We start from the raw sequence: 27,126 nt of genomic DNA on the forward strand, positions 1-27,126 counted from the left end.
TGACTTTCTCGCCCCTTCTGTCACTCAGCTGAACAACATAGATGTGAACGATCTGGTGGAAGGGGATGACCGAGCCTTTGAGATCTGGCACGAGCGGGAGGACTTGGTGCGCAAGTACCTGCTGCAGGCGCGGACCGTGAACATCAAGAACTCCTGGGTGAAGGAGATCTTGGGCATCCAGCAGAGGATCAGCGAGCCCATCTGGAGTAAGTGTGGCACCAGACAATCCAAACCTCACGGATTTTCTTCTTGGATGGTCTTCTTGGTTCAGCAGACAACCCAAACCTTACTGGTTTTCTTCTTGGATGGTTTCCTTGGTGTGATGCCCTGTGCAGGCTGCCCTAGAACAGAGACTGGACAGAGCTAAAGAATAAAGCAGGGATTTATTCAAATCCTCCATGGATCCACCTTGGGCAGCACAAGAGCCCAGCCAGGGCTGCAGCCAAGATCAACCCAAATGGTCCCAAAATGCACGAGCGCTCCCGGGGTCTCTGCCTTGGCTCAGCTCTGCTCCATTTGCACCTTGCAGTTCATTGTCCCGTTCCAGCTTTAGCCCAGGCACTCCCACCCTGCTTGTTTTCCTCTCTCCAGCCCACGCTGTTTGTGCTCCTGGGCTGAGATTTGGATCATTTGTCCTTGGTGCCCAGCTGGAGCAGGAATTGTTTTGTCTCCCTGCTCTGTGCAGAGAGCTCAGCATCCCCTGATGTGAACCCAGCCCCACACACTAAAGCAGCACAGAACTTGAAAATATAAAAGCTAAACCTGAGGCTCCAGGTTCAGGAAATTATAAAAGAGGGAGAGAAGCTGTTTATGGTTATTAAATGTGGGAGCAGGGCCAGGGAGGGGATTCTGCCCCTCTGCTCTGCTCTTGTGGGATCCCACCTGCAGTGCTCTGTCCAGCTGTGGGGTCTCCAAAATAAAATGGACATGGAGCTGCTGCAGTGAGTCCAGAAGGGGCCTAGAAGATAATCTGAGGGTTGAAACACCTCTCCTGGAGGAAAGGCAGGGAGACTTGGTGTTGTACCCCGATCCAGAGTCCCACATACCCAGTACAAAAGACCCTGTGACTTTGCTGGGTTCCAGACCCTTTACTCAATTCCTGGCTTACACTGCTCTCTATCTTTGCATCTGGGTTTGCTTTGGAATTTTTTTCTGGTCATTAAGTCTTCATCATTTGAGATCCCACCAATTTTCAATCCACACAATCTATCAGGAGGGATTTTAGATGTTTATTTTCCAGGCATCAGTTACAAATCGTGTCCACTATAGTGTAAGGATATTTGGGATCTTAAAATGCCAGAACAGCATTGGATTTAGTCCATATACACTGAAAATAAGTCTGGGCACTTCATTTTGGTCCTTTAGTGTTTTAGTGAGGAAGACTATCAGAATAATTTTGCATGGTTTCATATGTTAGCAATGGATTAAAAGAAATGTCTCTTAATAAAGGAACAGGTTGCCCAAAGTTGTGGCTGCCTCATCCCTGGAAGTGTCCAAGGCCAGGCTGGATGGGACCCGGAGCAGCCTGGGAGAGTGGAAGGTGTCCCTGCCCATGGCAGGGGTGGGGAATGCAATTTAAGGTCTTTAAGGTCTCTTCCTTTAGGTTCCCTTCCAACCCAAACCTCTCTATAATTCTTTGATTCAATAAAAAAATAGATTTTATTGTAAGGACACCAGCAGAATGCTGGTTTGGATACCCAGGTCACATTTTATTTGAGAAATTGCCTCAATGGTGACAGATGTGTTGTATCTGAATAATGGATATGCTTATTAAAATCGTGGTCTGAAATAATTCCAGATCAGCAACAAATTCCTTTTTTTTTCATATGGTCTAACTTTATAGCCAAAACCAGACATGTTACAGACTGAATTCAGTCTCAAACAAGCAAGGAGAGCATGTCACCTATTAAGTCTTGAGCTGCTAAAATTTCCTGTTCAGTTTTTCCATTCTGAACCTCACAGATTTGCAAAAATTATTCTTATCTCACTTAGCAGCAGCCATGCCATGGACAGAGCCCCTTCCTCTGACTAACACACTTCCTCTGATATTTCAGTCCCTCCAGACTTTGAGGAAGAACTGGCGGACTGCACAGCTGAGCTGGGAGAGACAGTCAAGCTGGCCTGCAAGGTGACGGGAGCTCCCAAGCCATCCATCAGCTGGTACAAAGGTATGAGCAGCAGGGCATGAAATCACCATTCAAATGTGCTCCCTGTCCATATTGCTGTGCTAATTGGGCAGTGGGTTGATGCCTTAAGGAGCTGGAACAGAGGCTAGACAGAGTTAAGGGGAATAAAGTGGATATTTATTGAGGAGCCTTCAAAGGCCACACCCTGGCAGCACGCAGATGGCTCCAAGATGGAAGCCAAAGAGGGCTTGGTCATGAGATCTTACATTTTTATAAATTCTGGTTCATTTGCATATTGGAGTTAACTGTCCAATTAATGGCTTCAAATTATGAAGTTTCATCCTCCTTGCTTGCTTCCCCACCCTCCTCTTTTCACGTTGTTCATGCTTTGGCCTGAAGTTTGAAGAGATTGTCCTTGAGTCTTCAGCTAGAATAGGATTGTTTTGTCTTCACCACCCTGTGAAATGATCCTAGTAACATTTAATATAAAGCTAAAAGCTGCACACCAACACAGAACAGAAAAACTTAAAACCCAGGGTATCAGGTGAGCCAAGAGCTGGTCCCCTAGAGATATTCAAGTCTAGAGATTGTGGTTTTGGGCATTTTTGGTGTGCTTCTTTAAATGGAAAAGCAGAATGATGACTGCACAGAATGTACCCTGGGATAATTTCACTTTTAAATGAGGAGTGGGGATATATGAGGTCCTCCAACACTACTTTGCCCTGGATGATGTTTTATAGAGAGCTGGATGAAGATGAAGAGCTGATTCCTCAACTACCAGCTGCAATAATACAGCTTTCAGCCCTCTCAGGACAAAAAGCTGGATGAAATTTCTAAGGAGGGAACTCTTAGTAAGCTATTTTAAAAGAAATTGTTTCCCTTTCAGATGGAAAGCCCGTGGAGGTGGATCCCCACCACATTATAATTGAAGATCCTGATGGTTCCTGCACACTGATCTTGGACAACCTGACAGGGGCTGACACAGGACAGTACATGTGCTTTGCTTCCAGTCCTGCTGGGAATGCCAGCACCTTGGGAAAGATCCTTGTTCAAGGTAAAGTCCTGCCCAGATGCAATTTTAATGGGGTCTGCTGTGACATACCTTAAACTTGTACCAGCCATGGGGTGACCAGCAGGAGCAGGGCAGTGACTGTCCCCTGGGCTGGCTTGGGGTCAGTTTTCAGATTGCCATGACCAGAAGGACATTGAGGGGCTGGAGCGCATCCAGTGGAGGGAACAGAGCTGGGGAAGGGGCTGGAGGACAAAGAAGGGAGCTCTGGAGGGCTCAGCCTGGAGAAAAAAAGGCTCAGGGGGGACCTTGTGGCTCTGCACAGCTCCTGACAGGAGGGGACAGCCGGGGGAGGGTTGGGCTCTGCTCCCAGGGAACAGGGACAGGAGCAGAGGGAACGGCCTCAGGCTGGGCCAGGGGAGGTTTGGATTGGAGATTAGGGAAAATTTCCTCACCAAAAGTGTTGTCAACCACCAGAACAAACTTCTCCATGAACTGGTGGAGTCACCATCCCTGGAAAAGCTCAGAAAATGTTTAGATGTGGCACCTGGGGACGTGGTTGACTGTTGGCCTTAGCAGTGTTAATGGTTGGACTCCATGACCCCAGAAGCCTTTTTCAACCTAAATGTTTCTATGTTTCTATGATGTTACACATAGTAAGACATTCCAGAGGTTCTCTACAACATATACTGGATAATATCTTTAAAAAATATATATACAGGTGCAGGCAACTGTTTTTAGGTCAAAAAAATTGGTCTTTAGTATCTTTTAGACCCTGTGAAAATTATTTGGTCAGGGACTTGCCCTTCCTATCTGTCCATATTTCCAGCTCCCAGCCACATTTACCTTTGCTTTTTGCAGTGCCCCCGCGGTTTGTGAACAAGGTCAGAAATGCTTATCTTGTTGAGGGTGAAGATGTCCAGTTCACCTGCACTGTGGAAGGAGCACCCAGGCCTCAGATCAGGTCAGTCTGACAGCTCACATGGGAACAAATCCTGGTTTCCCATTTTGCATAGTCAGAAAAGTAATTTTGAGTTTATGACCCTTTCCTTACTGTGTCTTCCATCTTAACCCCATCCCAATGCTGGCTCCTCATGATCCAGACATTCCTGAGATTCTCAGCAATTAATTCCAGCTAGAATTTGAAAATAAATACCTACAGATAGACCCTGAGGAGAACCCTGTCCAATCTAAAGCCCTGGAAAACATTTTATCATTGTTTATCCTCCATGCCTTACACTTGACTTGATTTTGTCAGGTATTCAGACAAAAAGCTCAGCAAATCTTGTCATCATTTAAAGCCCTTTTCCAGCACTGACTGAGGAGATCTCTTGGGAAAAACCTCATAAACCTGTGCAGTTTTATACCCAGGTGTAATCTACCCACCTGCAGCCCACCCTTCCGGGATCCAAATGTTTGTCTGAGGATCAACTCCAGAGTTGTTTGATGGATGGATCAGTGATCTTGGGGGACCTCTTGATGCTGCATAATTTTTCCTGGCTTATATTCCATGTTTTCTCACTCAGGTGGTACAAGGATGGGGTGCTGCTGAAGGACACCAGTAAATACCAGACTTTCAGTGAGCCACGGAGTGGCATCGCAGTCCTGGTGGTCAAGAACCCTTCCAATGAAGACATGGGGCACTATGAATGTGAGGTAAGTTTGGAGAGATTTAAATATCTGTCATCTGAAATGATACAGGCAGGAGAATTCATTTTACTGGCAGAGACCCATGGCTGAGTAATTGCTCATAAGAATATTATAGATAGTCTTGAGCTAGATCTGGATTGTCAATGTCCAAAAGCTCCAGAATGTTCTGATCTGACAGTTTGTTGGTACAAGTAAGAATTGATGGAGCTTGTTCTGGAGCTTAAACTCAGATCCAGATCTCTAGAGGAAATCTTACAAAAGTTGTTACCATTCTGATGTGATATTCTGTTTCTGGATTGTCTTTAAATTATGACCAAGAAACCCTCCAGAGCCAAAAGAAAGAAATCAAGTCTCAATAGAAGGATAAAGCACTGAAATTCCTGTTTTGTTTAGCAAGTAGACACGGAAGTAGCTGATAAAATATAAGATACTTAATGAAAATTAGTCATAATCTATGTGTTCACTGTAATAAAACAGTAATAAGTTCTGAGGGCTTGCCAATAAAAAAATTGGTGTTGGTTTAGGAAATTAGTGTGGATTAGCTGCTCCAGGGTAAATGGTTCAGCTCACAGAAATATTTAGGAAGTCTGATATACTTTAAAGAATTCTACTGGAATTTTAGCAAAACTAAACTACCTCACATTTGCCATTGACCAAGATCCTATGGTCCAGTATTCCCTTGGTTGAGTAAAACTCAGCAACTATTGGATGATAAAAAAAAGAAATCCTCTTTATGGCCACTTAAGTGTGTGCACAGCAGGAACCTGGGCCTGCAGGTAGAACAGAGAGCAAACACCCAATAATTAGGTAAATAAGTTTGCAGATGTGCTGTAACCTGTCTGTGTGAATAATTTCTGTTGAAACACCACGAACTCCATCGGGCAGCAAAGTATCCCTTCAAACTCCAGCTTGGCACTGGGCTCACACCTTCACCCATTTCTGCCAGCACTGAATTTCCAAGGCTAGCACAGGCAGGGTTTTATCATGACCAAAGAAAACCATCCTGTGTTTCATTTGGCACTGCACCGTTCTCTCCAGCTGATGAACAGATTAGGGTCTGCCAAAAGTGGAGCAGAGCTTTACCACCACAGCGCCGCAGCCCTGACCCAGGAGAGGAGAGGAGACCAAGCCATCACCATTGAAGGTATGACCCTTGCCCAGCTCCGTACGTACCCCAGCCAGTTGGCCCTAAAAACAACGAGATTCCAGTATTTTTTTGCCATCTCACCCATGTTGGTTGTTGGTGTCCATGTATCTGTACGTCTTCTGGAGATGTGCATGGGCAGAGGGCAGCTCGGCTCTGTGCCCATCATCATCTGTTGATTTCCAAGCCTGGCAAATCAACTTCATATAATGTGAATGCATTATATGGAAAAGGAGGAGCAAATGAAGGGTTTGTCACGCCACCACTAGTGCAAAAAGAAATGCTGTATATTGTTGGAATATTTGGAAATGTGTGTGTCAGCCTGGCAGGAATGTTACAGGGGCCACTGAGTAAAGGTGGAGGTGTATTGGGATTGTTCCTGAAGTACCACTGAAGGACATGGGGGATGACTGGGAAAGCAGAGCTGACAGCAGTGTGTCCTGAGCAATGATTAGTTCATCCATTATTTTGGACTGTCCAGGGATAGCCATAGAGCCAGTTCCTTTTTTTTTTTCTGCCAATTTCACCTGGATTGGTAGGGCGATGACAACTGATTTTACACCCATCCAAGGATGCATCTTTCTTCACAACTTTTAGTCATTGCTGCCTAAAGTTCCAGGGATTACTGCCTATCCCAGGGATTTCCACAGGGAGTGTGTTAGTGCTCGCTGCGAACCCATCACAGCCCAGTTTAAATCCATGGCTGTATTTCCCTCGGGAGCATTTCCTGGCACAGGGAATTGGTTCTTTGTACATCTTATAAATGTCCTTGTGTGGCTGAGTATGAACCAGGCAGTCCTGCCTCTCTTGAACAGCTCCCAGTGGCAGCTCAGGAGTTGATACAGCCAAGGCACTACCTTTGATAGGTAAGGGACAGATTTGGAGGGCAAGAGAGAGGACTGGGATAAGCACTGGCCTTTCCATGCCAGCAAACCTTGGTTTCACAGGCTTCTCCCAGATGTGGTTGGTAGAGGCATGGTCAACAAAAATCAGTTTTGCCAACAGCTCTAGGTCCTTCTTTCCTCAACTTTGGTGTTCCCACACTGTCTTGGGATAATAACAGGAGTTCCAGTGTGTGCTTGAAAGGGCATAATTGCCATTATCAACATCCATTAAGAGGCAACATTATGACTCACGAAGCTGCTGGGCAGAAAATGCTGGAGTCTGGAAAAGTATTCAGGGATAAATGATCCTCTACTCATATTTTTTCATCATTTTCCACAGTCCTCTGCTGTTGGCCCTGTTTGAGACAGGACCCTGGTCTAGCTGGACCTTTGGGCCAGCCCTCTGTAGACACAAATGTTGTGCTATTACATTAAGAGGATTCATCCACAATCAATTATTGAGATTAGCATCCTGATCTATGAACTTTCTTGGCTTCATTTTAAACATGTTTTCCTTTTAGTTCTTGCCCAGAGTCCCATCAAAAAGCATTACAGGGAGGATGGTGTAAGAGTAGAAACACTAGAATTTTTTCAGCCAAATAAACCTTCAAGTACTTGAATTCTTTGTCTTTTTCATGCCCCAAAGAGAGGAAAGTAAGTTGTGTGCAGGATGTAGAGGAACACAAATAAATCTCTGTTAGGGTGGTGTTTCTTGATTAAGTTCCTTTCAGGCAGCAAAAGCAAACAAGGATTGTATAAAATTTTAGGAGTGTTTTCAGCTCTGGGAGTTGCAAATGTCTATGTTCAGCCCCAAATTTCTCATCTGCTGTTATTCCTGTAATCATAAACAACAACAACAACAAAATTGTGAGCTTGGTTACAGAAATATAATTGGAGTTTGCCTGGAAGCTTCAGAAATGTCATGAACTAAATTTGTTCTGTGATGCGCAATTGCTTGAACTCTGTAATAGGGAAGAAAATAGATCCTTGAGTCATCTCCAGGGAGAAACAGAGGGAGAGCTGCTTCAGGCCAGTGGAGAAAATAGGCTCATCCATGGAGCAAGAGGATTGTTGTGAGCAGAATGGCACCAGGGATGAATTTGGCATAATGCACTTGACCGAGGAGGGAACTCGTTGCTTTCTTGAGAATAAGTAACCGGCCTTGATCTGCCTGGGGAAAAATCAGGTTCATCTGGCAAAGACCTGGAGGACAGGTGGATCTCATGAAGGCTCTTTCCATCCTCACAATCCTTCCTAGTTGTGAAAATGGGATTGCTTGTAACTTCACCAAGAGGACAACATTACTGCTCTCACAACAGGAAATAGATACCGTGTCTGCTTCCTGGCTCACTGCACCCTGGGTCTGAGTTTTACCTGATTTATGTCTGTTCCTGTGAAGTGACCACTGTCTGGGTCTCATGAGGCACCCAAGGGGCAACTATTTTAGTTTTTATCCTCCTGCCTTTCTGTACTGTTTATTCTGCTGAACAAAGCCGTGGTTTGGGATACCGTTAGTCCAGTGGTTTATGAGCCCCTGACCTGCAGCTGGTGATGGTCCACAGTCCAAGACCATGGGTATCAAAACCAAACTTCTTTGGTTTAAATTCACATTATGGGAGTTTGCAGGTCCCTTGGATGGACCAAATCCAAAAAGGATGGAAACCACTGGACTAAGGGATCCTGTGTGAGCTGAGATCTGCCTTCAGCCACACCTGGTCGCTGCACTGAAGTCAATGGAGGGTTGCTTAAAAAAAATCCTCTTTCTGTGGATATTGGAAGAATTTGAGACACTTTAAAAAAAGTGTAGCTGAAAGAAGATCCTTCTCTTTGACTTCCAGTTGACTGTGTCTGCTTTGCACCTTGCTGCTTAACCTGCACACGGCACACCTGGGCTGATGTGCTCTGGCATGTTCTGGTGTGATTTATCCATCCAGGCTCACTAACTTGATTATTTGTCAAGAAAAGCAAAGCCCAGTGCCTTGGAAAGGTGTTTCCTTGGAAAGGTGTTGCATTTCCATATGGATGGGCAGGTCAGGACCTAGAACGAGACAATACAAGGGGAGGAGTCAGGTAGAGGAGTGAAGACAAAGCCATAAATAAACATTTCCAAAGCAGCTACAGCAGCAACAATAATTCCTTCACAGATTTGCCTTAGACTTCATGCAGAGCCTTGGGCAGGTTCTTCAGTTGTCTCGTGGCAGCCGCCTTGTTAAAAACAAGCAATCCAAAAATCAAATTCTTACAAGGAAGATTTAAAACACAGAGGAGCGTCAGCTCTCTCAGTGTTATTGAAGAAACAGGGCACAGGAGTTTGCCCCCTGACCATCTGGATGTTCCCTGATTAGGGTGATGATTAGGGTATTTACCTCGTTATTTTTATTCTCGTATCACCATCGTTCAGTCTCATTTTTGGCCAGGCCCACAGGGTTTCCAGTGCAAATTCAGGAGAGCCCCATCTGCCATGGCAGTCACTGCAGGAGTGGAGCCTTTTGGTTGTTTGGGTTTGGGTTTTTTTTTTGTTTGTTTGTACAGGTTTTGGTGGGGTATTTTTGAGAGAGATCCCATTTATGTAATTTTAAAAACTCTTACATTCAGGAGTTGAGCCACCAGCCCTGGAGGGATTTCAGAGACCCGTGGATGTGGCACTTGGGACAGGGTTTGAGGTGGCAGTGCTGGCTTAGCAGTTGGGTTCAGTGATCTCAGGGGTCTTTTCCAACCTCAGTGATTGCAAGAATTGCTCATTTTAGGATTAGTCAGGTTTTGAAGTTTAACCTCCAAGTGTAGCAGAAGGAGGTGAAAACAGAGCACTGGTTCATGTCAGCAGCATGAACTGAGCAGCAAAAATAGGTTTAACCCTCTGTGAGTGGAGAAAAGAAACTTAAAAATTGTAATAAAGGCCACAAATAACCTTCCATCCATCCAGAGCAAGGAGAACTCACTTATCCTCAGTGTTCCATCACTTGTAAACCAATGTTTTAATCTATTAACCAAAGAGATGTCTGGTCCTATAAAAGCACGGGCTGTCCCTAATGCTTGCAGCTTTTAACCTGCTGATCAGGGGCTCCTGCTTTGCAAAGCTGTTTGCCTAAAATGCTCTTGAAAAGTTGAAATGATAAATCCGGTGCTAAAAATGGATGCAGAATATTTTCCTCTCGGGGGAAAACAACAGGAGAAAAAAACAACAAAAAACCCAAAACCAAACCAAAACAAAAAAAAAAAAAAGAAAAAAGAAAAGAAAACCAAAAAGAAAGAAAAGAAAGCCAAATTCTCTCATCCTACTTTCATGTGGTTCTATCCTTCAATATAGGATTGCTCCAATCCTCCCTCACACCTCGGACAGCACATATACAATTTATTAAATGCCATTTTCAGCTTTCTCATCCCAGGCCTGCTGAATTTTTGAATATTGAATCTCTTTGGCATCCACTACAAACAGAAATATCACAGTTGGTGTCATTTGGGAGGACTTCAAGAGCAGACATTCATAGAGCAACCAATAAAGAGAATTTCTTACAGATATTGTGAGATTTCACTAAATTTATTCAACTATTTAGTTTATATTACTTGATTCTCATCTAAATACATTAAATCAATTGTCTAAATATGCATAAATAATTGTAGAAAACACCTATTATCAGGTGTATAATCCAATTAATTAAAACATTTCCATCAGAACTTCAGTATTTTTACTCATATACTCAGTGCATTTGGATTAATCTCATAATATTATTTAATGAGATTTCTCAAACTTTTTTGAAAATTGCAGAATAGTGATTTAAAAATTCAGTGAAAATCTCTAACCTGAGTGTGGTAAATTGTTAGAGCACTCAGTTCATCTGCCATCACTGTATTATTATAATTCCACCATTTAAAATAAGGTTTGAGTTATTTAAAAAAAATATTATTTAAGGATAGGTAAATGGGTCCATTGTAATTGTGAACAGGGATAAATATTTGAAAATAGTTCTGCTCTTTACTTGCCCAGTTAGTGTAAATTCAAATCTCCAAACAGATTTTGTTTAAACTCGCCCAGTTCTGCAGTAACTCCTTTGAATCTCTGGGAAATGATTCCAGATTTTTACAGGCATACACAAGACAAGGCTCTGCAAAAAACCCATGAGCTCTAGGTCAAAAATTACCATCAATATTTGCACAAAATTCTTTTTCATTATGGTCAAATTTGTAGTTTTACCTGAGGCAGGGAAGAGCCCTTGGAAGTGAAGTGGAAGGAAAATTAGGTTAAAGTATTCCATTTAATATTGTAAATGTATTTTTAATTTTCAGTCAATGCAGGTTTGGGGGCACCATTGAAACCATCAGCACTAATCACCAGTTATTAAACAAATAATACAGACACCAAATTCCCTGGGCAAGAGCTGTTTGTGATTTTATACATATTTTTAAGTAGCAGTTCACTTAAATTGCACTGACTGAAAATTACCAGAGCTTATTTATTATAGGCTGGCTGGAAAACTGAAAACCAATTGCTGGAGATTAAATTATGGGTTTTTTTTAGCTATTTTGCTAGTTTATTAAATAAAAAGTGGGGCTTGCTGATGGGGTTTTTTTCCTAGATCTCCAGTAGGTTCAGCAGTTCAGAGTGTGCTCAAAGCAGTGTTATTCAAAGAGTATCTTAATTTTATTCCAGTGGAGAGGATGGGAAACCTACTGAAAAGCTCAGTTAGTTCTTCAAACAGGACCCTTCTACTTTTTAGAAATGTCAGTTTTAAGGAGTATTTGCAACACCATGAAATCTTACCTTTTGATCTTGATACGCATCAACAGCTGCCAGTTGGTTATGGGAGAAGGGTCAGGAAAAATTGCAAATTAGAGCAGAAAAAAAAGAGATGGAGCAGACACAGGGCTCTCCTGGGTTTCCTAGGATATGGGGTTTGCGGTTTTTTTATGCTGATTTTCTCTACTGATGATAATGATATTAGTTTTTATATTTATCAGTTGGATTTTTGCATCCAGTCCACAAAAGCTTGGCCACAATCCAGTGTTTGGGGAACTCCTTTTTCTAGGAAGTGAAATCACAGCTTAAAGAATTTCAGCTCTCCAGGATTTTCCAGATTGAGGCATTTTCAGGTTTCTGACACCATCACTACCTTATCATAGGAGAAAGAAAAATTAAATAAGGACCTTGTTTTCTAGCTTTGGCCTACCAAACAAAAATGGTAGAATAAACAGTTTTTGCCAAATCGTTCTCCACAAAATATTTAATTTCAAAGCCAAATGTTCAGAAAGCATTCTGGATTCTCATTCCTGGTCAGCAACACTAAAGACGATGCTGGAAATAACCACAGAAAGCATGGATGGGATGGTACAGTTGGTTATTTTTCACTCCAGTTTATGTTGATGAACTGAGCAAAGATAATTTAATCATTTCAGCTTTTGCCTTTCTTTAACCCCATGCTGTTCATACTGTTCTCTTTGTAGTCACCGAACAGGAGACTAAAGTGCCCAAGAAAACCATCATCATGTAAGTGCTGATTTTTTTTTTTTTTTGTAACATTTGTGGGGGTTTTTTTGCCTTGCTGCCTCTGCATGATCCAATAACAAGCTTGCGTTCATTGGCCATGCAAGTGTGTTCATTCCCAGCCCACCAGATCCCACGGAATTCTGTGCCATGTCAAGTGACCACCTCAAAAAAAAAATCCTTTTGTTCTTTAACTGGTGTTAGACACAGCCTGGGACAGTTATTTTTTGATATTACACAGGAAAAATCTTCCTCCTAATGCTGGTAGAGTTTAACAAGAGCTTGGGAAGGTAGAGTCTGACTTTCAGTGTTGAATGAAAAAAAAAAAAAACAAACTAAAAAAGGTGTACCTGAAAATACCTACCAACTTAAGAAATATCTCAGAGCTTAGAGTGATTTCTTCTGGCTTTATTTTAAACTTTTCAGGAAAGGCTTGTATGATGGAGCAGAAGGAAGATGAATATTTATATCCCCTTCTATCTCTATATTTCTAATATAAATAATTGTCCTGATTACATGGTCTTTTTAGATACTTTGAGCCTGGTTTATACTATTTGCCTGTAAAATACAAGGATTAATTACTATAAAAAGCAGATTTTCTCAGTCATACACAGCCTAGAAGCCAAGCAGCCATTAAAATCTTAATTTATCTTCTTAAGTACCATAGAGAAATACATAATAAAATTGTTTCATGTGCTGGAAGGGGGACCCTGACCTGGGACAGGATTTCAGAGCAGCTCCAAGCCACTCCAACCATGTCCTGAGGGCAGGAAGGAGTTATGCAATGGACATTTTGGGGGAATGCCTTCCCTCAATAGCTGCACTATTCTAAAATCAGCCCTTGACTTGGACATGAGGCTTAAGTGGATGTATTTTATTTTTGTTAGACATAAAATTGCAACTGAAAGACAGTTAAGAGTTGCTTACCTTCTATCCCTTTTATTGTTTTCTGTGAGGATTATTCCTTTAGACCCATGCACTTGGCCCTTTTGGAGGCAGTGGTTTATAAGCTATCTCCCCTCCCAGAAGTTGCAGATAAGCTCAGTTAAATTTCCAGCCATTAGATCTTTTTCACCCTGCAAAAACCAGAAAATAAAGTGGTTTTACCTGTATTACCTCAAGGACCAGGATTCAGTCTAGGGCAACTGAACAGGGAGTTATTTTTTTTATATCACATTTAGAAATATTGTGAGAAAGTCATGAGCAGGAGGGAATCTCAGAGCCAGTCCACACCTAAAACTTGGTAAATCTCATTTAACCACATCTCTGTGCCTGTATCTGTAGCAGCAGCATTAATACTGCTGGATCAAATAATATTCATGAATACAAAATACCATCAGTTAGGCTGATTTCTAAATTTCTGAGATCTCAGTTCCATAGGCTGTTCTTCAGGACAGCTCCAGGAGGGCTTCCCAAATCAAAGGCTGCAGCCTCAAAGGAGTTTGGTAAAGTGAGGAGTGGAATCTCAGGCAGAAATTCCCCTCCTTTTGTGGTCCTGAACTTTAAATTAGAGTGGACCTCAACTGAAATTGGGATAGTGATGGGGGAAAGTTTGGGAATAATTCTGAAAGGGATAATTCCAACTCTCAATCTGTAGCAAGTTGATGAACTGAAAGAGCTTTAAAACTACTGTCAGAAAATAATAGATAATTGAGAGATGGGATTGAACCATGTCTATATATGCAAATCCCAGACCCCAAAAAACCCCATTTTAACTTTGCAACATAGGTCATGGTCTGCTGCAAGCACCCAAGGATTCACTCTCATCTGAAATGATTTAATTCTGTGTAATTCAGAAAGGCACCGTGGCCGGTAGGAAGGCTCTGCACAGACCCTAAAGGTCTCTGGAAAAACTGCAGAAAACTTAGGGAAAAGAGTAAAGCAGTGGAAATGAGCAGAAAAGAGGGTGCTCTGCCAGGAAATGAATCTCCCTGTAGCTGATCCAGTCCTGGACTCCACCATGTCCTCAAAGGGAGAGACTGATGGAGGAAACAAACCTGATCTCCAAAGGAGAAGGAAGCACAAGTTTTCAAAAATAAGACCAGAAGATGAGAAAGGCTGCAATAAACCCAAGAGGATGAGTCTTCCATGATGGCTATAAGCAGGTTCTCCATTCTCAAGGGCAAAAGTCAGAGCAGAGATGTCTGAGGAGCCGAGGGGGTGACCTTCAGCTCCACGTGGCTGTGACTGGAGAATGGTGAGGAGGAAGAGAGGAATTAAAAAGCTGCTGTCTCTATTCTTCATTTCAGTTCAGGCCACTGTTTGACCCTTCAGTTAATTCTTTGTTTTTAATCCCCTTCCTTGGAGGTAGGGACAGAATCTCAACACAGAAATGAAATGAGATTTGGTGTGATTTCCACTGGAGCAGATGTGAAGCATTGGCTTCCTTGTGTTTGCCAGAAAAACACTGGCAGAAATGTATTTACCTAAAATAAAGATAAGAAACACCACAGGAAAAACCAGCAGGAAAAACTACATGCTAAGTAGATAAATTAGGAGCACTGGAGCGTGGGTTTAGGCCTTAGGTTAGAAGGGACTTTTAAAGATAATCTAGTCCAACCTCTTGCTGTGAGCAGGGACAATTCCACCTTGATCAGGCTACTCAGAGCCCCGTCCAGCCTAACGTTGAATGTTTCCAGGCATGAGGCATCTACCACCAGCCCAACTTCAGTCAAAAAGTCTAAAGTAAAGCCAGCAGAAATATGCTGAGAAATCATAATTGTGCATCCAAAATTGGCTTGGTATTCCTGTGTCTGTTGTAGGCAGTAGGATCAGGCTGTGTCTGCACTAATGGTATTGTGAAGAGTAAAAACAAATTCATTTTGGCATAGATGACTTGTGCAGGAGCTGCTCTAACTTTCTTTTCCTGGTCATCTCCACATTTAAAGGGTTAATCCCTTTCAATGTAACTGTTCTGCATGTGGAAATGCAGATCTCTGGGCTCAAAAGAGGCTGTAATTTAAATAAAATAAGAGAGATATGTTACATTATTGCAGTAGGGTCAGTGTCTTCTTTATAACATTTAATTAAAGGGCATTTAGTCATTGAAGTGGACAGAATTAGGATTTTAACCAAAGATACTCAGGAAAAGGTTAAAGTCTTTGAGTGTTTAAAATTTTTGGGGGGGTCCAAAGTAGCAGAGTAGGTGATCAACCCAAGCACATGAAATACAGCAGCACCCTGCAGAGCATCTCTCAGCTGGACGTGCTCGCTGTGTGCTCACACCAAGGAGGTTCACGGAGCTGGGGTTTTCCCTGGGGAGAAGGGCACTGGATCAGGGGTTTACCCTGGATCAAGAAGCGGAGACAGGCATGCGGGTGTGTGCTCTGCGTGTGTGTCCCTCCCAAAATGACCGCTTCCCCAAAAGCTGGAATGCTCACCCCAACTAACCCCACGCGGCGCCTCGGCCGACCGCGGCATGTGCTGGTGGAGTGGGGCTCCCCAAAAAGTCTCGTCTTCCCGCCAACTCCACCCCTTTCTGCCACCAGAGAGGAGACCATTACCACGGTGGTGAAGAGCCCAAGACAAAGGGGAAGGGTTTCTCCTGCACGTTCTCCTTCAGGTCATTCTCCTTCCCGCTCCCCGCGGGCGGAGCCGGCTCCAGAGCCGGTTTATGTGTCCAAGATCAGGCAGCCTGTCCACAGACATGACCAGGAGGTAGCACCCAAGTCTGCTGCTGTTCCCAGGCTGTATGTCACAGAACACAAGGACATGCGAGGGGCAGTGGCGAGAGACATCGTTGCGGAGAGCACAGTGGAAGAGAAAAAGCCCAAGTGGGTCGAAGTGGAAGAAATCATTGAATTCAAGGTGAAAAAGTCACCAAAGCCCACAAGGAAAAGAGGCTCTTCCCCAGCAAAACAAGAAAAAGATGACTCAGGGGTGTTAACGTTCACTTTTCCCAGCTCAAGGCCGAAGCGCTCCCCAGAAGATGATCCAAACACAAACAACTCCAACAATAAATTGGTGGAACAGTCAAAATCTCTGCCAAATGAGGGTCTCTCTGAAGGTGACATCCAGCCTCTGGTGTATACGACCGAGCAGGAAGGACCTCAAGTCAGCAGTGAAGAGAGAAACTCCCCATGTGGGTCCGAACAGTTAGGAAGTGATTCATTTATGGATTATGGGACTGAAGGAAAGAGCTGCCCTCAGGAACCGTGTGCTGATTGCAGGTCAGGTGCCGCCTCCCCTCTGCTTGCCTGCGGCGGCGAGCCTTTGGTCTTCAGTTTTGGGACAGCTGCTGGAGACCAACACGAAGTTCTGTTCTCCCCGGTGAGTCCAGAGGATAAGGAAGGGCTCGATGAAGTGGATGTGTCTTGGCCTGTTGGAGAGGAGGGACCTGAAGTAATACAGGACATCCTTCCTGAAGAGGACACCGTCATAGTGGACGAGCCAGAGGAGCCACACACCGACGACATCAGCACCCGGGATCGCAAGATTTTAACCCACAACGGCAAACTCTTAACTCTGGAGGACCTGGAGGATTACGTCCCTCAAGAAGGCGAGACCTACAGGTGTGAGGATCAGAAGCCCACGGCGGAGAAGCCCTGCGAGATCTCCGTGCTGCAGACGGAGATCAACGAGCTGACCATCGGCAAGCCGGTGCTGCTGAACCTGCTCAGGCCCGTGGTGCACGAGCCCAGGCAGAGGTTCTTCAGCCAGTACGAGGAGCATGTCCCCGGGGCCGTGTTCCTGTCAGCCTCTCGGGTGGCTGGCGTGCAGTCCACGGGCTCCTCCAACATCTCCTTCCGCGTGAGCGACGCCCGCGCGGCTCCTCCCGGCCCCTCCTTCTCCGTGAAGCCCTCGTTCTGCACCGAGGTACAGCGCTCAGCGGACAACGGGCAGTCCAGCTTTAAAACTGAGGTTTCCACCAGAACCCTCAGCTACGGGACTGTTGGCGAGCCTGTCACCTTGCACATCAGCACAGAAGACCTCTCCCAGAGCTGAGCAGACGCAAGCGTGATTTTTAACAGCAAAGAAAGCAGCTTTATGTAAAAAAAAAAAAAAAAATATCAGAATTGTTGTAGGCGAGGGGAATTGGTGGCAAAGATTACAAGGGAATACCTTAGAGGGAAGTGTATTTAAATATGATGTGTCAAGCTTTTCCAGTCTTAAAGGGAACAGTCTGTCAGAACAGTTTGTAACTTTAAAAGCTTTGATCTAGGTGAACATGTATCATTCCATAGTGGAGCAGTGATGGGAGGTTTAGGAAAAGCCTGATTCTTCTACCTATGACAGAAATATAGATGAAGAAGTGTGGTTTTTTTTGTCCAGGAACTTAATAATTTTTTCATGTGCCAGTTTTTGGTGTGACAAGGAGGTGAAAGTATCCAAGCTTTTCAGCATTCTTCATTCAGTAGCCCAGGACAGGGAGTGTCTCCTGTCACCGTGTGGGCCCCAAGGTCATGAAGCTTCACTGGGCTTTGACTCTGCTCAACTCTTGTGACACCAATTAGCTCTACCAAAATTTCTTCATAAACCTTTCAAAATGCACAGTCTAATTGCATTTTTTTAACCTTCTGCCAAATAATGAGATATATTGTAGATATTACATATACCAGGGATTCAAAGGGCTGCTCAGGCATTTTCTTGGTTGAAATCCCAGTTTGACTCTAGCCAGTGGAGAGAGTCCCACTGTCATGAGGAAGCAAGAATTCTGTTGTTCTCTTCTGCTTTAGGTGAAAAATACTATCTTTTCTAAATGACTGATATTTTCAAATCCACTTCCTAGTTGATGGATAATGTAGGTTTCATTATTCTGCATTCTAGTGTGGTGGATTTATAAACCATACCTTTTGAAAGATAAGTCAGTTAACATGCACTGAAAGATTAATGAGCTGCACAAAATAATTTCTGCATCTGCAGTCAAACATTAACAAGTACAAAGAGCCACAAGTGTGGTCTTCAAAGGACCACAAATGTAGTCTTTTGTCAATAAATATGACTGGATGAGTATTTGTTCTCCTGAATGCGCCAGTGGTGAAACATTCCTGCTAACAGATTAATCCATGATGTCCCTTATATGTGATAAGAGGAATTCACCACTGAGCTGTGGCAAAGTAGCAGGAGCCAAAGAGAAAAAAGAGCTGTACCATAAATATTCAGTTGAAACATAGATCTGTTCCAAACCTATTGGGCTGCCAGTTGCAATTGCATCAGATTACTGTAACCAGGAAGGTCGAGATGCCTTGGAGAGGGACTGACTGTGGGGTTCCTCTGGAGCTTTCCAGCACGAATGCTGCATGAGGGGGAGGCTGAGGTGCGCTGAGCACAGCCCATCCCTGTTGGCTTCACCAAAAATGGGCGTAGCCCAGACCTCCAACAAGCTGCTCTGAAAAGAGATGAGCTCCCAGGCCCAAATAGTGGTGCCAGTTGGAGTCAGATGGAGCTCATTGTCTCAGCAGGACTCTGTACTGGCCCTCTCTGGTGACAGAGATGTGGGGTGAAAAGTCCCCTCACCCTGTCCCAGCTCTGTCGAAGTGTTCATTTGTGGTTTCATTTGTGGTTTAGGGAAACCACAAATGCTCAGGCACAGCTGAATTTCTAAGCACCATGAGGAGAGAGGGAGGAGTGAGTTTCTGCCTTGGGAAGGAATGGTTGTTGTTGGCTCAGGGTTTCCCAGCCAGGTGATTTTGAAAAGCTTGTTCTGGAGGCAAGATTCCTGCCAACAGGGAATGAATTCACAGAAGGTGCTTGTAGAAAAGTTATTTTTCTTCCTTCTGCAGCTGCACCTTGTGCTGACTAAAATGAACATATTGATTTCACAGCCTTTCACTTTCAACATCCACTCAGGATGTCGTGTGCACTACCTTCATGATATAGGATGCTTTTCCAGTGGTGAAGGAAATCAAGCTTCCTTTATGGTACTATCCCATTTTTTATAACATCTCCTTGGTTTATACTGTTTGTTTTATAATGAAGCAATACGATGGATATATATATTAGTGCTTTTTTCATATATTGCACTGTACATTGGAAAGTAACAGGCACACAACAGGGAAATGCTTTCAAAGCTAAAAATATTTCTTTTATTTTGAGCCTGATTCTGATCACAGTTATTCCAGTATCAATCTTGAATAATTCCACAGAAGGAAGTGGATTTTATTCAGATTTATGAAGATACTGCTGAGAAAAGATTTTGCCCTGTGATTGTCTTCCAAAAATGTAATATTCAAACAAAAGGTAATGAGGATGTGTAAAGGAACGTGGAGGTTTCCTCCTGGTGTGGTCAACACTCAGGTTTTTGTAAAGAATCTCTAAGGCTGCTCTTCAGATGGTCATAGAAGAAATAATTATACTTTGATTCATTAGCTCAAAGCAATTAACATCTGTTTACATTTTCTTTTGATATTTAAGCAAAAGAGAATAAATTGAAGGGAATTTTTAAAATCCTATGCAGGGCTCTGTTCAAAAAGTGAAAGGTTTATGAGAAGTTCATTACATATACTTTCAAAATATTTTCCTAGAGGTTAAAAATTATGCTTGTAAGTGATTAAACTGTGTAGATAACTAATGAGATGTGTGGGGATTTATTTCCTGTAGATGAAAAGATACAGCTGTATGAAAGATTTTAATACAGTGAATGTTTTACTGAAATTCCTGGAGGTAAATGGGTACTAATAAAGTGGAAACTTCAGTTTGCTTAAGATAAAAAAAAGAAAAAAAAAAACCACACACAAAAAAAAAGTCAAGTGCAAGATATGCTGTTAGATGCTGGGTTTAAATCAATAAATGTCTTGCATCAGCTGCCACTGGACTTGTTGGGTTTCTGTGTTCTTTGTTACAGCACTTGATATTCCATCAGCTCATCCTCCTCTCCCACTGCCTTCAGCAGGACCTGGGTTGCAGTCCAAGAATATTAATGCAGTGGGGCTCTGGTTCCTTTTTATGGACAGTTTCAGAAGTGTTGAAGTGAAAAAAAAACAGTTTTAGGGATATTTACAACTCAGGAATCTTGAACGATTCACATCCTCTTGGAGACTGAACTGGAGCTCCAAAAGATGTGTCAAGCTTGAGTTCTTGGGGATGGGCTGAAGCCGTGGGGTGGAAAGGCTCAAGGCTGAGATTTTAGGGCTGGGAAAGAGGTTGTCCATCACAGGGTGTCATCACTGTGGTGTTTGTTAGGTCTGTGTATCTTGAGGGATATTAAAGTTCCTCAGCCTGAATCAGTGTCCAAAAGAAGGAAGTGGTGTAATGTCCCTTGGGCAGGGAGGAAAGTGGTGGTGTTATAGCATGGGAGAGACCAGTGATTACAGATAACCTCTAGATTTATATCTATACACCCATGAATATATTTCCTAATTGAATGTTTCATGCCTTTCCAATCATTTCACTCACAGATGGCACAGATGGCAGCTGCCCAGTTCACAGGACAGCACCAGTTAGCAGAAATCACAGCAGAAACACCAGAGAATCCAGGAATTTCTCAGGGAAAATATTTAATGTCTTCCAACCAGCCCAGTGCTGATGAACACTGATGGGCAGTATGGGACATCATGGGAGCAAATCTTGCTTTTTTCCATCAACAGATTCAGGAAATAAATATTTTGTCACCATCATGATCGTTGAAAACAAAAATCAAGTGACAGGTCTTCATCCACACATAGCCTTCGACTGTATTTTCTCAAGTCTATAATAGGAATTGACTTTCTTGAAGCAAGGAAAAGAACAGAATCAAAACCCCTATGGGGCATGCTTGTTAATGTCAATGACATTAAACAAGTCAGAGCTGTTTATTCCAAATGCTCATTTTTTTTTTTTTTTCTCTCAAACCATGTGATGATTTGAGTCTTCTCTCTTGATTGGTGAGCATCTGCATCAGGAATGTGATCATTGTCTTAACCTGACCTGCATTTTCTCTGTCTTCATGATTACGTGGGGGCTTCCCTAGGTATATCCATCTCTTTGTTGTGCCTTTTCAGGATTTGTGGGAGGTTTATCAGGCAGGAGGTTGGGTGAGATGAGCTCCTGCAGTCTGTGATCCCATCCCAGCCCTCTACACCCCAACCCATCAGAAATATTCAGATATTGTGAAGCAGGACAAACACATCACCCTGGAGCAAGGAGTGGCTTTTCTGCCAGACTTTGATGAAAAAGAACAGCCTTCCCTTCATTCCCCTGCCCTTCTCCAGAGTCACTGAGGGCTGACTCCTGTTCACTCTTTTTCCTTCTCTGTGAGATAACATCTTCCTTCATGTAGGGTCTGTATCAGTGCAATGGATTCATTTCATTGGTCTTAGCCAGTGCTTGGCTCTTCCCCAGAGGGTGCTGGGCACTGCCGAGGCTCCCCAGGGAATGGGCACAGCCCCAAAGCTGCCAGAGCTCCAGGAGGGTTTGGATAGCACTCCCAGAGGCAGGGTGGGATTGTTGGGGTGACTGTGCAGGGCCAGGAGATGGACTGGATTATCCTTGTGGATCCCTTCCCATTGAGGACATTCTGTGATTCTATGATTATTAAAGGTATTTTTGACAGACCAGCCAACGTCAGGTTGAGCTGGGAGATGGATCCTTTGTTCCACTGTCTGGGAACAGGCCAGGTGTTCACATAGGTGGCACATTGTCCCCAGCCTGCTGAGATACAACTTTCCAAAGCATTTTGTGCCAGCCTTCTTATTTTAACTCTCAGCTACACTCCCTGTTGCTGGAACAAGCATTTCTCCACCAACTCCCTTCTCTAAGAGAGGAAAATGATACGGTGGCAGATATTTCCATGGGTTGGATGGTGCTGCTGTTTTCTTTTTTGCCCTGAAGAGAGAAAAGTTGTTGTTCTTGTCTGTAGGAATTCACATGGCTTGGATGCTGGGTGGGTTTTTTTGCCCTGGAGAGAGAAAGGTTGTTGTTGTTGTCTGTAGGAATTTCCATGGCTTGGTTGCTGGATATTTTTTTTTGCCCTGAAGAGAGAAAGGTTGTTGTTGTTGTCTGTAGGAATGACTTCCCCCCAGCCAGAGACGGAGACTTCTGTGCAGGCCTCGCTGCAGCGCGCTGATAAGGAGATCAAGACAGCCCTGAAAAAGCTCCTGGACTCAGCATCAATGCTGGTGACTCTTCCCCCGGGCATGAGAGCAGATGGTGGCCTTGTCCCTGCTGGCTCTGCTCCTTCAGAGCCCTCAGGGGCAGCAGCCAGGCCCTCTGTGGTGCTTCATGAAGCCAGCACCCAAACCCAGACTGCTGGAGGCCATGGTAGGTTTGGTGTGAAGGTGGGAGATGTCCCTTGGGAGTTGAGAAAAAGAAAAATATTGAGCATGGCAGTAATGATGTTTTTAACCTCATTTTTCTGTGTCGTGTTTTGAGCAGATGAAGATTGAGAGAGGGCATTCAGACCATGGAGGGTGGGCTGGGGTTAGGTTGGATCTGAGCTTGGGGCAGATCTTTCTGGAATCAGGAGGTGTTTGAAAACCATGTCTGAAATAGAGTTTGGTTCATCACCTGCCAAAAATTAAGGAATAGGGGTTTTTTTTCCCACCTTTGGGCTTTTTCCCTGGTCTTGCTTCAAGTACTTCTTGGGGGAGAAGGCAGGGTGAGATCCCTCCTTTACATTCAGAGAATCATTTGGGTTTTGATTTGGTGGGGTGGGTAAGGGAGGTTTCTTTCTTTTATTGTTTGCTGTAAACAAGCTGGAAATGTCTTTAATATCCTAAACCAACTGTCAGAGACTTCCAGAGGGTTGGGTGCCTCAAGTTCACCTGCATTTCACTGACCCTGGAGCCTGGACAGACTCCTTGCAGCTTCTGTGTGACTAAACCCAGCTGTGTATGTGGCTGTGTCTTGCCAGGAGAACAATTCCTTTGCCTTTCTGTTGTTTTTAAAAAATCATGGATGAGCGACAACCCTTCCACTCTTCCTCTGCTTCTGCCATAACAACTTGTCTAAGCTGTCTCTGTGTCAAGTCAGAATAACTGTTCTCCACCACTGTTAACTCAAAGGGCAATGCCAAGTGACCTTCAGCCCTCAAACTCCAGATAATTCCTTAAAAATAAATATTCTCACTCAAAACTTAGTAAGAATAAAAGCTGTTCAAGGAATCAGACTCAAAATAGCATAAAAATGTCAGGGCTTTAAAACCTTATTTCCTTTCTAGTCACAAATGATCTTTGGAAATAATCCTCTGGTGGAGTGAGATGATTCAAAAATCCTAAGTAAAATGTCACCTAGGAGATTATTTCCTCAGTCACAGCTAGAGAGAAAATACAATAATGAATGAGATGGTTTGTCAGGTCTTTCAGCTGTGCAAAACTAAACATGTTATGGGAATTATTTTAATCAGATGGAGACTTGACACCTCTCTATGATCACATTTCTTAAATAAAAAGGAGGCAAATATTTCAATAGTGCTGGTGATAGGAACGCAAGGAAAGCACAATCCCACAACCTGGGATCTCTGATCCAGTAATTCCTTGAATAACAATGTTTTCCACCCCAATGGAGCTATTTTATGTGATTTCTAGAAACGGCTGCTCTTTTCTAAAACCAGCCAGCACCAAACATCCCTAGAGTGCTCCCTAAAATATTCCTACCTGCTGGGTAGAAGACTCCTCTGGATTTAACCTTTTCTCCTTAAATGAAAAAGGAGATGATGCACTTTATCCTATGGTGTAATTCCAATGGTCAATATCAAAAGACAATCAGGTACTTCTGGAATGTGAGATCAAACCAGGTTCTGAATCTATATCTGATAAAATAATTAATAATAAAAGAAGAAAAAAAACTGAAACAACCATCAAGCTGCACCATTTTTTGGTTTCATCAAGCCCCACGTGCCAGACCTTGTTCTGGTGTAACTCAGAGCTGTACCAGGACATTTTCCAGTGGAGGTGCAGCAATGCTGGTGCTAAAACATCACCAGGTCCTCTGTAAGAGCCCATATTACCTCCATATCAATCATATTGATATTGGGCTCTTTCTCCAGGCAGCACTGACACAACCAGAGCACACAGCCTCGAGCTGCACCAAGGCAAATACAGGCTGGAGAGCAGGAAAAAGCTTTTCCCAGAAAGAGTGATAAAGTTCTGGAATGGCTGCCCGGGGAGGTGGTGGAGTCACCATCCCTGGGTGTGTTTAACACAGCCTGGATGTGGCACTGGGTGCCAGGGTTGAGTTGAGCTGTTGGGGCTGGGCTGGACTCGATGACCTTGAAGGTCTCTTCCAACCTGGTCATTCTGGGAATTCTGTGAATATCCTCAGCCAGGACCTGCTTTGACCACCAGCTCACATGGATGTGAGCTCACTCGTGTCCCTGGTGCTGTCTGTGATCACAGCAGTGAGTCAGGAACTGTTCTAACACAAAGCTGAATGGAAGAATTCATGTGGACAAAGCTAACACTGGGTTATTCCCTGGAATGCATTTCAGGGGCGGACTGGGCAGTGCTGGGTTGATGGCTGGACTTGTTTTTAAAGGTCTTTTTCAACCTGGATGCTTCTGTGATTCCACGACTTCCTCACAGCCATGAGCCAGAACTCAAACATGGTTAAATTATCTCCTACAACGGCTGTGTGAACCCACACTATCCTTCCCCCTGACCTCTATTTCCCTACCAGCTGCCTCTCCCACCTTTGTCTGTGTGTATTTCCTTACAGAACAGCCAGTTTAGCCCAGTCAGCCAAGTGCCACCACTCTGGTGCTGTCCAACCCCTTTGCTTCGTGCGCTCTTTGCAAAAGTGCCAAATTCTCCTCTAACCTTCAGTGGCTGCACCCAGCTGAGCTCAGGTGGGCTCAGTTCTGGCACGAGGCACACCAGAGATGGCTCCAGAGGTCGGCTCTGGGTTTTGGGTGTGGTCTCATGGGGTGGCATGTCTAACTTGCCCAATTTCTGCTGCCAGCCAAAGCACAGAGAGAGGTTCCAGCTGAAGAAGCAAAGCCCAGCCCTGCTCCTTCCAGGGAAGAGGAGGCTGCTGGAGGGGAAAGAGCTCAGGAACGCACTGTTCCCATTGACAGGTAAATACCCACCTCCATGTATTCAGGATATCCAGGTGGATTTCTGACTTGGGTGCAAGAAAAGGAAGTCCTCTGTGGTGGACTCAAACAGCTTCTTGTAGGTTTGTCATTATTTTCAGAATGCTGGTGACAATGCTTTGTCAAAGAAGGGCAAAAAACAGTTGGAGAGAAATTAATTCCCCCCAACCAAAATTCTTCCTGTATAAATTTCAAGCAAATAACTCATTGTCTGCTGGTTGAACAGATCAATGGCAGGGTGTGATGCTGCACCTCTTGTGTGTGGCTATGCCATGATCTTTTCTCTTGGGTTTCTTGAAAGAACATCCCCAGGAGCAGGGGCAGGAGGCTGGTACAGGAGAGAAGGTGACGTGGTCTGGGACGTGCACAGTGAAGTTTACATCGAGACCACAGAACGAACTCGTGTGTATAAGACTGAGGAGAAGACTCCAACAAGTAAGACCAAACCCTGTTTCCCTTTCCCAGTCCCATGATTCTCACTGTCCTCTCTTTTGGTAACAACTCCTGACTGTTTTCGGGTTTTTTAATTTAATTTTTAAATTAACTTTAATTTATTTTTTTTAATAATTTTTGAGTGGTAACTGTTTATTAAACAAAAAGTAATAGGTAAGTGTTGAGATAAGAAGCCTAAAAGTAATGTCAGCATGAAGAACCCCAAATATATTGCTGTATCTCTTGATTTTACTTTAAACTACTGTTACATCCTAAATGGCCTGTCCTATAAATCCCATTGAGTGACTCCAACCTGTCAGCACGCTGGGAAAGAAGTTTCACTTCCATTTGCATGCAGCAAATGCTCTTTTCTCACCAGGTCCTCCCTACATGCAAGTGACAATAGAGGACGTGCAGGTGAACTCTGGGGAACGTGCCAAATTCCAGGCAGTCATTGAAGGAACCCCCCAGCCCACAGTTTTGTGGTTCAAGGTGAGTGCAGACTCTTCTCTGGCTGAGAGTGAGGACTATGGGAGGGACTTAGTGCACAATTCCATGGGGAATTTCATCTGCTCTTTCCTCCCACACCTCTCACACGGACTCTGGATTGTGTCTGCAGAGTTTGTGGAACCAGCTCTTCCCCCTGAGCCACCACCTGTGCATCCCACCCTGTGTTGTCACCGTGTCACCCTGCAGAGAGGGCAACCAGGATGGTTTTGGGGACCAAAAAGAGCAGGAATAGAAATTGTTTCTACCTGAGTGCCAGTGAGACGTGTGCTGCAGTCTGGGGACAGAATGGGATTGAGTGTTTTATCCTAGCTGTCAGTGTGACTTCCAGGCTCTGTATCTTTCCTGCGACTACTTAGTAAAATCAATGTGACTAAGGACAATGAATATTCCATAGAAAGGAGAGAAATTATTTATTATTCCTTGGAATATTGCTGTCATATCTTGCTAGACCCTCCCTTCCATCCTGAAGAGCCCCAGTCTGCTGTCAGCTCTCATCTGGAAGCTCTTACAGAGGACACTGATGATGATGCACCAAATAGTGCCACACCATGGGCAAACCAAGCATTTATCAAATGATGTTTTGTGTCTTATCCTTCATTTCTTCCCTAATAATTTCTAGTATCTGGTACCTTTTAGCTCCCACCAAACACTGAGCTGGCGCTGCTGTGGAGTGATTTACTCTAACTTAAATTTTTGTTACAGTTTAATAAGGAAAAGCTCAGAAACAGAGATTTTATGTGGGAAAACAGGATTGCATCACTTCATATTTGTGCTATTATATATGTACCTATTGTATTTTATATTTTTATCTTGCATTTTACTGTCATAGGGACCTTTTGCAAATGCTCACAATCAGCTCTGTGTCACTCACACTCCATCCTGCCTCTTTCTTCATGGCATTTATGAAAAAACAGAATCACAGAATCATTAAGGCTGGAAAGAACTC

At 43.7% G+C, this 27,126-nt stretch overlaps 2 protein-coding genes across 2 annotated transcripts in view; both read left to right on the top strand.

Moving 5' to 3' along the window:
* Positions 1–27,126, top strand: part of OBSCN (obscurin, cytoskeletal calmodulin and titin-interacting RhoGEF) — a 185,675-nt gene that overhangs the window by 135,925 nt on the left and 22,624 nt on the right. The window contains exons 86-95 of the mRNA XM_038129840.1: positions 29–206; positions 2,055–2,168; positions 3,013–3,180; positions 3,997–4,099; positions 4,662–4,791; positions 5,824–5,929; positions 22,214–22,468; positions 25,106–25,220; positions 25,540–25,673; positions 26,050–26,162. Of these exons, the coding sequence (XP_037985768.1) occupies positions 29–206; positions 2,055–2,168; positions 3,013–3,180; positions 3,997–4,099; positions 4,662–4,791; positions 5,824–5,929; positions 22,214–22,468; positions 25,106–25,220; positions 25,540–25,673; positions 26,050–26,162 (1,416 nt within the window). The remainder of the gene's footprint in view (positions 1–28; positions 207–2,054; positions 2,169–3,012; positions 3,181–3,996; positions 4,100–4,661; positions 4,792–5,823; positions 5,930–22,213; positions 22,469–25,105; positions 25,221–25,539; positions 25,674–26,049; positions 26,163–27,126) is intronic.
* LOC119698193 lies at positions 5,982–20,045 on the top strand. Its single transcript, XM_038129838.1, has 2 exons — positions 5,982–12,295; positions 15,781–20,045. Exon 2 carries the CDS (start codon positions 16,004–16,006, stop codon positions 17,234–17,236), a length of 1,233 nt encoding a protein of 410 aa, XP_037985766.1. The 5' UTR covers positions 5,982–12,295; positions 15,781–16,003; the 3' UTR covers positions 17,237–20,045.

The sequence above is a fragment of the Motacilla alba genome, chromosome 2, assembly GCF_015832195.1.
Source record: "Motacilla alba alba isolate MOTALB_02 chromosome 2, Motacilla_alba_V1.0_pri, whole genome shotgun sequence".
Taxonomy (NCBI): domain Eukaryota; kingdom Metazoa; phylum Chordata; class Aves; order Passeriformes; family Motacillidae; genus Motacilla; species Motacilla alba.

Excerpts from the sequence above, each read along its gene's own strand:
- LOC119698193 (XM_038129838.1), top strand. The coding sequence starts at position 16,004 with ATGCGAGGGGCAGTGGCGAGAGACATCGTTGCGGAGAGCACAGTGGAA.